The 12,738-nt window shown below is 38.8% G+C and overlaps 1 protein-coding gene across 2 annotated transcripts in view; it reads left to right on the forward strand.

The window, feature by feature from the left end:
• Sass6 (SAS-6 centriolar assembly protein) overlaps window positions 1-12,738 on the forward strand; it is a 39,249-nt gene that overhangs the window by 20,683 nt on the left and 5,828 nt on the right. For both annotated transcript variants that reach the window (XM_050147714.1, XM_050147798.1), the window contains exons 8-14: window positions 3,801-3,992; window positions 6,522-6,716; window positions 6,815-6,904; window positions 6,981-7,160; window positions 7,753-7,834; window positions 8,521-8,657; window positions 10,184-10,312. In XM_050147714.1, the coding sequence (XP_050003671.1) occupies window positions 3,801-3,992; window positions 6,522-6,716; window positions 6,815-6,904; window positions 6,981-7,160; window positions 7,753-7,834; window positions 8,521-8,657; window positions 10,184-10,312 (1,005 nt within the window). The remainder of the gene's footprint in view (window positions 1-3,800; window positions 3,993-6,521; window positions 6,717-6,814; window positions 6,905-6,980; window positions 7,161-7,752; window positions 7,835-8,520; window positions 8,658-10,183; window positions 10,313-12,738) is intronic.

The raw sequence follows: 12,738 nt of genomic DNA on the forward strand, positions 1-12,738 counted from the left end.
ATTGTCCATTTCCTTTATGTTTTCTGATTTTGTGGAGTACAGGTTTTAAAGTATGACCTGATGATTCTCTGTTTTCTCTGTGTCTGTTGTCATGTCCCCCTTTTCATTTCTGGTTTTGTTAGTTTGGTTATTCTTTCTCTGCCCTTTGGTTAGTTTGGGTAAAGGTTTGTCTATTTTGTTGATTTTTCTTGAAAAACCAACTTTTTGTCTCATTGATTCTTCGTATTGTTTTGTTTCTGTTTTGTCTATGTCAGCCCTCAATTTTGTTATTTCCTGTTGTCTAGTCCTCCTTGGTGAGTTTGCTTCTTTTTGTTCTAGAGCTTTCAGGTGTTCTGTTAATTCGTTAGTGCGGGAGTTTTCCAGCTTCTTTATGTAGGCATTTAGTGCTATGAATTTTTCTCTTAACACTGCTTTCATTGTTTCGCATAAGTTTGGGCATGTTGTGAAGTCGTTTTCATTGAATTTTAGGAAGTTTTAATTTCTTTTTTTATTTTTTCCTTGACCCATTGGTGATTCAGGTTTAATTTCCATGTGTTTGTGGGCTTTCTGAAATTAGTGTTGCTGTTGAAATCTCACTTTAAATTATGGTGATCTGATAAGATATGTGGGGTTATTCCAATTTTTTGTATTTGTTGAGGTTTGCTTTGTTATCAAGTATGTGGTCAATTTTTGAGAAGGTTCCATGAAGTGCTGAGAAGTTTGTTTTTTTTATATATATATGTTTGAATGGAATGTTTTGTAGATATCTGTTAAGTCCATTTAAGTCATAAAATCTGTTAGTTCCCTTATTTCTCTGTTAAGTTTCTATCTGGCAGACCTGTCCATTGGTGAGAGTAGAGTGTTGAAGTCTCCCACTATTAGTATTGTGGGGCTTAATGTGTGATTTAAGCTTTAGTAAAGTTTCTTTTACATATGAGGGTGCCCTTGCATTTGGGGCATGCACGTTCAGTATTGGGATTTCCTCATGATGATTTTTTTTTTTTTAAATAACAGACCTGTTTTTTTTAAATTTATTTATTTATTATTTACACAATATTCTGTCTGTGTGTATATCTGCAGGCCAGAAGAGGGCACCAGACCCCATTACAGATGGTTGTGAGCCACCATGTGGTTGCTGGGAATTGAACTCAGGACCTTTGGAAGAGCAGGCAATGCTCTTAACCACTGAGCCATCTCTCCAGCCCCCTCATGATGATTTTTTTGTGTGTGAAAAATATGAAATGTCCTTTTGTCTCTTTTGATTGATTTTAGTTTGAAGTCTATTTTGTTAGATATTAGGATAACTACACCAGCTTATTTCTTAGGTCCATGTGATTGGATTTTTTTTTCCCATCCCTTACTCTAAGGTGTTTTTGAGGTCAAAGTATGTATCTTGTATGCAGCAGAAGGATGAATTCTGTTTTTGTATCCAATCTGTTCGCCTGTGTCTTTATAAGTGAGTTGAATCCATTTATATTAAGGAATATTGATGACCAGTGATTGCTAGTTCCTGTTATTTTGTTGTTGTTGTTGTTGATGTTATTATGTGTGCTTTTTTTTTCTTTGGGATTTGCTGCTGTGAGATTGTCTATTGTCTGTGTTTTTGTGGGTGTAGCTGACTTCCTTGGGTTGGAGTTTTCTTTCTACACAAAGTTTCTAGTATGTTGTGTAGGGCTAGATTTGTGGTTAGGTATTGTTTAAATCTGGTTTTGTCAAGGAATATCTTGTTTTCTTCCTTTATGGTGATTGAAAGTTTTGTTGGGTATGGTAGTCTGGGCTGGCATCATGGTCTCTTATCTCTGCATAACGCTTGGTCAGGACCTTCTGGCTTTCCTTGTTTCCCTTGAGAAGTCAGGTGCAATTCTGATAGGGTCTGCCCTTATACGTTACTTGGCCTTTTCCTTTTCAGCTCTTAATATTCTTTATTCTGTATGTTTAGTGTTTTGATTATTATGTGGCTAGCCCCCGCCTCCCTCCCCCCCCCCTGGCCTTTTTTTTGTCCAGTCTGTTTGGTGTTCTGTTAGCTTCTTGTAACTTCATAGTCATGTCCTTTTTATTTTTGGAAAAGTTTTCTTCTGCAATTTTTGTTGAGTATATTTTCTGTGCCTTTGAGTTTTCCTTCCTCTGTTCCTATTATTCTTAGGTTTGGCCTTTTCATGGTGTCCCATATTTTTTACATGTTTTGTGTTAAGCTTTTGTTTGATTTAACAGTTTCTGTGACTGATGAATGTTTCCTTCATTGTATCTTCAAGGCCTGAGATTCTCTCTTCCATCTCTTGTATTCTGCCATTTATACTTGCATTTGTGGTTTCTGACCTTTTATCCAAATTTTTCATTTCTAGAACTCCCTTGGTTTGTGTTTTCTTTATTGTCTATTTCAGTTTTCAAGTCTTGAATTGTTTTTTTTTTTTTTTACCTGTTTGATTGCTTTTTCTTGGTTTTCTTTAAGGGATTTGTTGATTTCTTCCAATTTTTTTTTCTCTCTAATTCTTTGAGGGAATTTTTTATTTCTTCTTTTAAGTGCCTCAAACATTTTCCTAAAGTTATTTTTTAGATCATTTTCTTTTGCTTCATCAGTGTTGTGGTGTTCAAGTCTTGCTGTTGTAGAATCACTATTTTTTGGAGGTGTCATGTTGTTCTTTGTGTTGTTGCGTGTGCTTTTACCTTGTCTACCCATCTTTTCCTCCAAGTCATGTACTTGGGGCTGTGTCTCTAGTGGTCACTCCTCCGGGTGCCAGTGAGTCCAAGGCTAAGATGGTTGCTCCTTGTGGTAGAGTTGGGGCCAACGTTCGGGTCATGCCAGAGGTTGCTTGGCGCTCCCTGTTGGGCCTACTGGCTGCTCCTGGGGAGGTCGGGCCTTCTGTTTCTTACTTATTTTTAGGAATTATTTGTATATCCTAAACATGAATTTTTTGTTAGGTACAGGTGTCATTCAGTATCTATAAGGGTCTGAAATTACCCAGGATATATTATATATATATATATATATATGTATATATATATAGTATACAGAGGTTCAAAAGTCCCTTCTATAAAGTGGCATGCTATTTATATATAACTTGTGCTTATCTATACTTGGATCATCTCTAGATTACTTATAATGTCTAGTATAGTGTATATGCCATGTAAACAGTTGTACAGTGTTGTTTAGGGAATAATAGCAAGAAAAGTCTACATCACAATACAGATAAAACACATGGTACAGGAATGAGCCGTAAGGTAAATGACACTCAAACGATGAGTTCTGAATGACAGAGATGTACTCACTAATGCAGACGGCCACAGCAGTGTCACTGCATTCCTCTCTCTGTCTCTCTGGGGAACCTGACGGTCCTGGAGCTCACAGAGATTCACTTGCCATTGCCTTCTGAGTGCAGGATTAAATGCGTGTACCACCACACCTCGCTCCCACCTTTTCTTTCATCTACATTCTTATTAAACAATATGTGTGACTGGGGATTTTATATATTTTTACTCTATAGAAATGTCTACTCTGCCTCCACCATTCTGGTTACTCTGTTTTTTTAGAGTCTCGTGTAGTCCAGGCTACATGGTCTTGATTTGCTGTGTAGCAGAGAATGACTGTGGCTCTGCTCCTCGGGTTTATACCTTTTGAGTGTTGGGGGAATTACAAACAGGACAATAGTGTTAAATATACCTTTGTTTGACTTACTTTCTTTCATGATATCTGTAATTGAAACTGACTTTTTCTAAGCAGGGAAATCTGAAAATGAGGAAGAAATTATGACTATTTTTCTTTTGATTTTTTTTTCCTAATTTTGTTTCTGTTCTTTCTTCTTTGACATATCATTCTATAATAGGCACAGGTTCAGTACCAGCAGCAGCATGAGCAACAGAAAAAGGAGCTGGAAACCCTCCATCAACGAAATATCCACCAGCTTCAAAACAGATTGTCTGAATTAGAGGCAGCTAATAAAGACCTCACTGAGAAGAAGTATAAAGGAGACGCCACTGTCAGAGAACTGAAAGCGAAACTTGCTGGTGTGGAAGAGGTAGAGTGCTGGCTGCTTCCTGTCCCACTTAGGGACTGCTGAGGTGGAGTCCTTGCTTTCACTTTGCACCTACTGCTGAGCAGGTGTGCTCCCTGGGTGCTCTGCAGAGATCTCTTGGCCCTGCCATACTCATCTCAATGTAGAGAAAATAGGGATAGCAGATGCGATAAAAGTGCTAATTCAAGAAGGAACTGAGATAAACTGGGTGTTTTAGTTTGATGTTTGAATAAATATTAAATAAAAGGGCATCTCCCAGATTCTTTCAGTGTGTCTTCTAATATTAGTGCAGTGTCCATGTCTCACAGGGCTATGGTGAAGTTGAATGACCACTGAGCGTTCTACTGCTAGACAATAGCTAATCCTTACTGAGCATGTGCAGGGTAATGACAGACACTGTGGAAGTAACCTGCAGAAATTAACCCCATATGTAGGTGCTATTATCCTCATTGTAGAGATAATTGGGCTGCACTGCAGACTTTTATTGTTATTTGCTTCAGATCCTACAGCCAACAAGGGGAAGGAAGAGGACTATAACCCATTAGTTATTTGCCTGTCTCCTTCTGCACCTAGAGTATGTTTTTGCTCTGCTGAGATTTAACCAGGGCTTCCTCCATGCTTGCCAAGTGCCCTGCAGTGAGCTTCATACCCTACACATCAAGAAGGCTAAGCAGTGTTGGTGCTTGCCACAGCATATTTGTGGATGCCTTGGCACTAATGATAGTTGCTACTTAACATTAGTCTAAGTTATTTTCAGATTTTTTTTTTTTTTTTTTTTTTTTTAAGACAGGGTTTTCTGTGTTCTCCAGACTCCTGAGCTTAGTCTAGTACCTGACTTTACCTTTCTTAGAGGCTGGACTATAGGCAAGCACCACTGTTGGCTGATTTTTTGTTTGTTTGTTTGAGATAGTGTTTCTCTGTGCAGCAGACTATCCTTGAACTCAGATCCAACTGCCACTGCCTGTCTAGTGCTCAGAATAAAGCCTGACTTCAGGCTTGGTACCTTGGGTGGCTAATGGCTTCATAATAATGCTGTCTAAACCCCCAAATGGGCCAGTGTATGAACAATCTTAATTATGTTGATTTTTATATAACCTCATTGTGTTATCTTTGTATCAGTGATAGAATACTGATATCAGCAACTTCAGGGGGGATTGTTTTGGCTCAGCATTTCAAAGGCTTCATTCTGGTTGTACTTTGAACTTGATGCAATGTGGTCCAATGTGATAAAGAGGCTGTTCTTTTCATAGTAGACAGGAAGTGGGTAGGGAACTGTAACAGTACAGGGGCATGACACAATACAGCTCTGAGGACATAGTCGCTGCAACTTAACTTGCTGTGGTAAGCCCCACTTTCGTGTTTCCAGAACCTCTCCATGTAGTGCCTTCAGCGGGAAATGAAGCCAGAACACCTGCAAAGTAGAACTCCTGCCTGAGGAACTTTGTTATCTCTGAATGCTCGGTTTCATAATTATGTGAAGTTAAACATTGTAGGCATTAATGCTCTAAAGTGATTATCATTGGATATTTACTGTTATATGTCCAGCCAATATGTTCAGCATTTTACATAAGGGCTTTGAAGTCCTTGGGGATTTATGTTAGATGACAGGGCTTTTTCTCACAGCTGTCATTGCCATGAACCCTGCTGCTCTGTCTGTGGGACAGAATAGATAAGCTTGCTGGGCTGTGTCTTGCACCCACTCCCACTTGTTGCTGTAAGAGAAATTCATGGTCCTCCCTAGTTCCTGCTTTCATGCACCCTGGCCCAGAGGCCAGATCAGACTAGGTCACATGGTCTGCAGTTTGCTCACCCCTTGAGAATCATTAAGAGTCAGGACCTGCATTGTTCTTGAGAATAAAGGGTCTGTCTCCTGTCAAGGCCCCTATCCTGCTGTACCTGTCCCAGCCTAGCTCCCCTCAGATTTGTGTGTTCTCTCCCTCTTCAGGCTCGTCAAGACCTTGTTTCCCAATAAAGACTATCTGAAGGGTGATCTTATGTCAGCTCCTTCCCAGGAACCTGCATTAGAGATTTGTTTAAAATTTCATTTATTTGTATGTGCATGTGTGTTTAAAACTGAGTGCACACGTCAAGAAAGTTTATAAAAGTATTTGCGCACTTGCCTTGTACATGTGTTGTGATTTGAAGTCAAGTCTGTCTGATATCTAGATTTGCTCCAGAAACCATCATTGTGCATTATAAAATTAAACATTTTTGTTAAAATAATTCCCTAGATATTACTTTGTTTATTTTTATGTGTATGGATGTTTAGCCTGTATGTATGTCTTTGCACCATGTATGTACCTGGCGGAGGCCAGAAGAGGGCATCAGATTTCCTGAGACTCAACAGTTAGAAACAGTTGTGAGCTGCCTTGTGGTTGCTGGGAATTGAACCTGCATCTGGAAGGGCAACCAGTGCTTTTATTATCCATTGAATCATCTTTCTGACCCCAAGCAAGATACCTTAGTTTTAAATAACCAACTGACTCATTTTCCTTTTAAGTGTGTAATAATTCCTTTTCCTAACCACCCCAGGAGCTGCAGCGGGCTAAGCAAGAGGTCCTTTCTCTGAGAAGAGAGAATTGTACTCTGGATGCTGAATGCCATGAGAAAGAAAAGCATATTAACCAGCTACAAACAAAAGTGGCAGTGTTAGAACAGGAAATCAAGGATAAAGACCAGCTTGTTCTGAGAACAAAAGAAGCATTTGATACAATCCAAGAACAAAAGGTCTTTTGTAAAAATTTAAAAATAAATCGACCACATTTACTAGTGATGCTTTCCCTAAATAAATACAGTGCCTTACTTGTGTTTTGTTTTTATATCAGGTGGCTTTAGAAGAAAATGGTGAGAAAAATCAGGTCCAACTGGGAAAACTTGAAGCTACAATAAAATCATTATCAGCAGAACTTCTGAAGGTTTGCTTTGAAATATTTAGCAGAATGTTAATATTTCATTGACTTGCATAAATATTCATATGAGGCTCTCTTGTAGGCAAATGAAATTATCAAGAAGTTACAAGGGGATCTTAAAACTCTCATGGGTAAATTGAAACTGAAGAATACAGTTACTATTCAGCAAGAAAAACTATTGGCTGAGAAGGAAGAGATGCTACAGAAGGAGCGAAAGGAGTTGCAGGATGCCGGGCAGTCTCTTCGAGCCAAAGAGCAAGAGGTGGTCACTGTCTCCTGCCTCTGGGTTGTGCCTGCTTTGTGTAGAGAGTTGTGAACTTCCCCCATAGATGGTAAAACTTCAGCTTGGTTGTATGAAGACAGTTGCTTTAGCCTTTTTTGTTGTTGTTGTTGTTAAACAAAAGCCCACTAGAGTAGGTAGATGTTAATAACTCACTTTAGTTTGCAATGTTAGTAATCAATAATCTAAAACCTTGCTTCTCATATGTACAGATTGGATAGGTAATTACATAGTTGAAAAGATTCAACTATGTAATTAAATATTTAAACATTAAAATAGGAGAATATATACCCAATTACATAGTTGAATCTTTTTTTTTTTTCATTTAGTGGATTTTTGGCTTTTGAGACAGTTTCTCTGTGTAGTCCTGGATGTTCTGGAACTCGCTCTGAGGATGAGGCTGGTCTCAAATTCAGGATCCGCCTGCCTATCCTCCTGAGTACGGTGATTAAAGGTGTGCGCCACCACCGCCCAACTTAATTTAGTGGTTTCAGTAGTTGTCAGTTATGTAATTAGTAGTAAATACATTTCTTTAGTCTGTAACTTTTATTGACTTGTGATTGATGTATTTCAGGTATGCAAATTGCAAGAGCAATTAGAAACTACAGTTCAGAAACTTGAAGAAAGTAAACAACTTTTAAAAAATAATGAAAAATGTAAGTTATATTTTTCTGTAAATGAGGCTTTTTGCCTCATTTTATTGCTAACTTGAAATTTTTATCTGAATTAGTAAAAGTGCAGATAAATGAAATTATTGCATATAGTTTGCTTTAATATATTAAAGCATATATTGCTTTAAGTTTGCTTTATTTTGTTTTATAGAAAGGGGCTTTCTGTGTAGTTCTGTCTGCTTCTTGCCCCCTGAGTGTGCTGGGATTAAGGCATGTGACACCATGCCTGGCAAGATTTAACTGTCATTGAACCTTTTCTCAGTTCTAAGAACTAGGCATCAGGCATAGAATAAGATACTGTTTTAAAAGCAAAAACAGTCAGACTTTGAGTTGTAGAAGTATGTGCTTTGGAAGCTATAAGAATTCTCATGTGCTGGTTGTTAAAAAAAGGCATCTTTAACTACAAACATGTGCCCAAGTTTATGTTGTGTGACTGGTGTAAAGCAGCTGTAGGATTGCAAAAACTACTGATAGTTGGTGTGGTCTTGGACACTTAGAATTTGAGCCCGTGAGAGACTGAGGCAGAAAGAGCATTAACTTGGCCTGCGTGGTTGAAACCTGTGTGAAAAAACCAAAGAAAGGAAAGTACTAATTATCATTTAATTACATTAAATTATTCAAAAGAATAAAATCTAAAATGAAATTCTGTTCTGCTTTTTGTTCTATTTAAGTAATCACGTGGCTAAACAAAGAACTAAATGAAAACCAGCTGGTAAGAAAACAAGACACACTGGGACCCTCTACCACTCCACCTGCACGTTGTAGCAGCACCACCATCAGAAGTGGGGTTTCTCCCAGTCTGAATGTGGTAAGAGTTGAGATGATGTGAGTGACGCTGCTAGCTTATTATGGTTAAAGACCTAGGCTTTCCTCTTGTATGTATGTGTATGTATGTGTAAAGGGCACACTTTATAAGTCTTTTCTATAGAAATAATTATTAAGTACTGAAACTAAATACACATGAACACACACAGAGAGAAAGATTGTTAAGAATCAAGCTCAGGTTTGGAACTACTGTGGAGAAAAGCCTACATTGATTTGGTCAGTAAACAAAGTGGGGAGGCAGCCATATTAACATAGACTTCATCATGAGAGACATTTTTAGTCTTTGCCTCACAAGGAATGGGAGGAAGAAGAAAGCCAGCTCTTTAGATCCAGGAGGTGGCCTGGTGTTATGAGACGGCAAGGCTAATAATAAGCGCTTGCTTATTATGGTTAAAGACCTAGGCTTTCCTCTTGAACATAACAATTACATAGAATATCATCATCAGATGTGGTCTGTTGATGAATCAACACAAAAGCAAGAGCACTCTTCAATCATATCTGAACACAGACAAAAGTCTGCTAGGCTACAGAAAGGGCCAGACAGCTTTCTGTCCTGGTTGACGTTTGTAGTTGTGGCTTCTCTGACCACTAACAGTTCGGCCTTAATACACTCCCCTGCCTTAATCAGTAAGACATAAGTAGAGACTCAGCCACTTTTTTTCTACTCCCTAGCAGTTTGCTAGCTATCCATGGTAAAGTCCCACTTTCTCCGACACTTGCTGAGGCTCTATGATCGCTTATTGCAGGCCCCATCACGTAGAACAGTTACCCCAGCTGTACACCAGAGGGATATTGCTGGCTATGAGGGATTGCCACTTATTGTTAAATTTAGATGTCTAATTGAATTTTTAATATACTCTCATAAACTGTACTACATTGTGGAAAGCTTGGAAAAGACTGCTGCTCAATTGGAAAGGGATACAAAAAGAAATGGTTAGGGCTCAATTATAAGCTTAGAAAAGTTGACTCTTTAATGAGTGCTGTTAAATAACTGTAAGGGCTTTATAGTCCTGCCACTGGTATTAGAGCGCTCAAGTGGCCTCTTTTAAGAAACTGTTCTCATGACAAGATACTAAAATTAGTAGAACCACACATTTGTTTCAGTTTTTCTGCTAAAAGACAGTAGTCTTGTTTTTATTCTGTCTGACAAAGTTATTTTATGACTGTTGATGAGTCCTCACACTTCCACCTTCTCTGTAGTAGGACTAGATAAAGGACATGCCTTGGCAGGCTTTGTGTTATCGCCATTCAGTGGTAAACCCAGGAGGTTCTTTGACCCATACTTATATAGCTAGTCTGGAAGGCCCTCCTGATGGACCAAAGAAGTTCCAGCCTTTGGTTATTTAAAAGCACCATTTTGTGGTGACTTTTTGAGAAAATTAGCCTCTGAGATACTGCTATTAACTAGTAATTATTACTAGCAGACACTTTGCCTTCTAGGTCAGCATATTTTAGATTATAATTTAGGTATATTTCTAATCTCCAATCATTTTTTATTTTGGTTTTTAGGTTGATAATAGACTAAATTACCCAAGCTGTGGAATTGGCTATCCTGTCTCTTCTGCGTTTGCATTCCAGAATGCTTTCCCTCCTGTAGTATCTGCCAAAAACACCAGCCATCCGATCTCAGGACCAAAGGTAGCCAAATGAGCTATTTTGAAAGATTACAAAAACTTGTTGGCATATGAGTAATTTTTCACTTTTTAAAAGTGCGTTTGATTGGTCAGCTACTAACTGGTAGGTAATGCATTAGATGAATACTAAATGTCTAGTGTGCTTAAAGGAAATACAGGCATCAAGTGTTTGTGGAGTCTAGCTTGTTGTGGAGCATGACTTTAGGCATTTGTTTATGCTGCAGAGTGTTCCTTTAACTGTATAAACGTGTGCTACATTTGTTTGTGCTGTATTTGTTTAATTATATAAAAATAGGTTGCATTTGTTTCTCCTTTCTTGTCTAAGACACCTGACTGGGCTAATAAAAAAGCTGACCAACCATTAGCTAGGAAGAAGAGGGATAGGTGGGTGGGGCTGGCAGGCAGAGAGAATATGTAGGAGGAGAAATGTAGGCTCAAGAAAAGAGAGAACTAGAGAATGAGTGGAGAACAAGGGAGAAAGGAGGGAGATGCCAGGGGCCAGCCAGCTAGGCAGCCACCAGCCACCTAGATGGAATAAAAGTATTTCGGAAAGAAAAGATAAAAAGCCCAAGGCAAATTGTAGATGAAGAGAAACAGGCTAATTTAAATTAAAGAAAAAGAGCTAGCCAGAAAAAAAAAAAAGCATAAGCTATGGCCAAGCATTTAAAACTAATAATAAGTCTCTTTGTCATGATTTGGGAGCTGATTGGTTGCCCAAAAAGAAAAAAAAGCCTGGGACACTAGATATCAGTTTATGGAATCTTGGCTTATTTTCACTTACCTCTCTGTTTTTATTTATTGTTCTGCCAAGTCAGCAAGCTGAAGAAAGATTGCTAAAATCATACTAAATAAGAAAATCAATTTTCTTATTCTCCTGTCAGAATTTCTATGTCTATAGGGCATACTTATAGCCAGCAAATTCTAAAATTTTTGGTGACATGGCTGCAAGTGGTATGAGACACAATCCTCTCACCCTTGATTTATTAGCAAAGATTTTTTTCTATCCATTTCATTTCTTGATCATCATTATTATAACTAACATTTTGGTGCTTAGTTGGGTGTTTTAATTTTTATTATTTTTATTTATTTATTTATTTTGCTTTTTGAGGCAGGATTTTTCTGTGTAACAGGCCTCACTGTCCTGGAACTCACTTAGTAGACCAGGCTGGCCTTGAGCTCACAGAGATCCACTGGCATCAGCCTCCTAAGTGCTGGGATTAAAGGCCTTTTAAAATTCTTGTTTCCTTTTCTTTTTTCCCCCCTTCTCTTAGTACCAAGAACAGAATCTAGAACCTTGTGCAGGTCAGGTGTTAAGTTTCAAACCCTGAACAAACAGCTGAGGTGCCTATTTAACATATCAAAGCAGGACGTGGCTGCCAGGTTCTCCCAGCACCTCTCATTTCCTACCTGTTAAAGGGTGTGATGGCAGGCATACCCCACCCTCTACCATGAACTCTCCAGCCCAGGGACTGAACTGCCCTTCCCCCAGAGGCTCTTCCCTATATAATCAATCCAGACATTTTGGTTACCCGCCTGACTGTTGCACCTGGCTCCCCTTGCCGCTTTTCTTCTCCCCCCTGCCTCATCTTACCTCCTCTCCTTTCCCCTCCCCATCTCCCACATGGCCCAGCTCAGTCTGGTCATGCCCACTCTGGACGCTTCCAGATGTCCGTGCCTCTGGCTGTGCTCTCTGCACATCTGCAGTAAACTCTCCTCCACCATGCCTAGCAGCAGTCATGCCCTTCCCTTTCCTTTTTATTTCTTTTCTCATTCACCAGGCAGGTGATCTACCCTCAAGTTCTACATTCTATTTTTTACATTTGTTTCATGAATGTTCTGCTAAACACATGGTTATAATAGGTGCTTTAAAGCATTTTCCTGCAATCTGATGTTTGTAATCCTATGGTGGTGTTTTTGGAGTTCTCTTTCAATAAAGCAAGTCACTTAGATTTTCCTGATTCTTTGTTAAGTAGTTAGGATTCTATTCTAAGTAGTTTATTGTGATTCTCTAGATTCTTTTCAGATGGTAAAGAAGAGATGAGCATTGACTACCCTTCCAGAGGACATGGTTCAGTTCCCAACACCTACACGGTGACTCACAACTGTCTGTTACTCCTGTCCTGTTCCAGGGGATCTGATATCCTCACACAGATGTACTTGCAAGCAAAATACCCATGCACATAAAAAAATAAAAAGGAATCATCAAAAAAATTAAAAGAGATTCTTACTCAATCGAAGTTTTAAGGTCTGACTTGTTTCCAGACTGTTTCTGTGTCAGTTGGTTTTATAGGATTTGCTGTGCCATTTGTATCTATCCCAATTGTGCAAAATTTAGTGACCATTCTGTGGCCTGTGACCAGAACCCCTTTGGTTCACTAGTTGGAGTCAGATTGTGCATGTGTTGCTCCTAAGATTATTTTGTAATATGTA

This window comes from Alexandromys fortis, unplaced genomic scaffold (genome assembly GCF_014885135.2).
Source record: "Alexandromys fortis isolate MF-2015 unplaced genomic scaffold, M_Fortis_MF-2015_v1.1 scaffold_19, whole genome shotgun sequence".
Classification (NCBI taxonomy): Eukaryota; Metazoa; Chordata; class Mammalia; order Rodentia; family Cricetidae; genus Alexandromys; species Alexandromys fortis.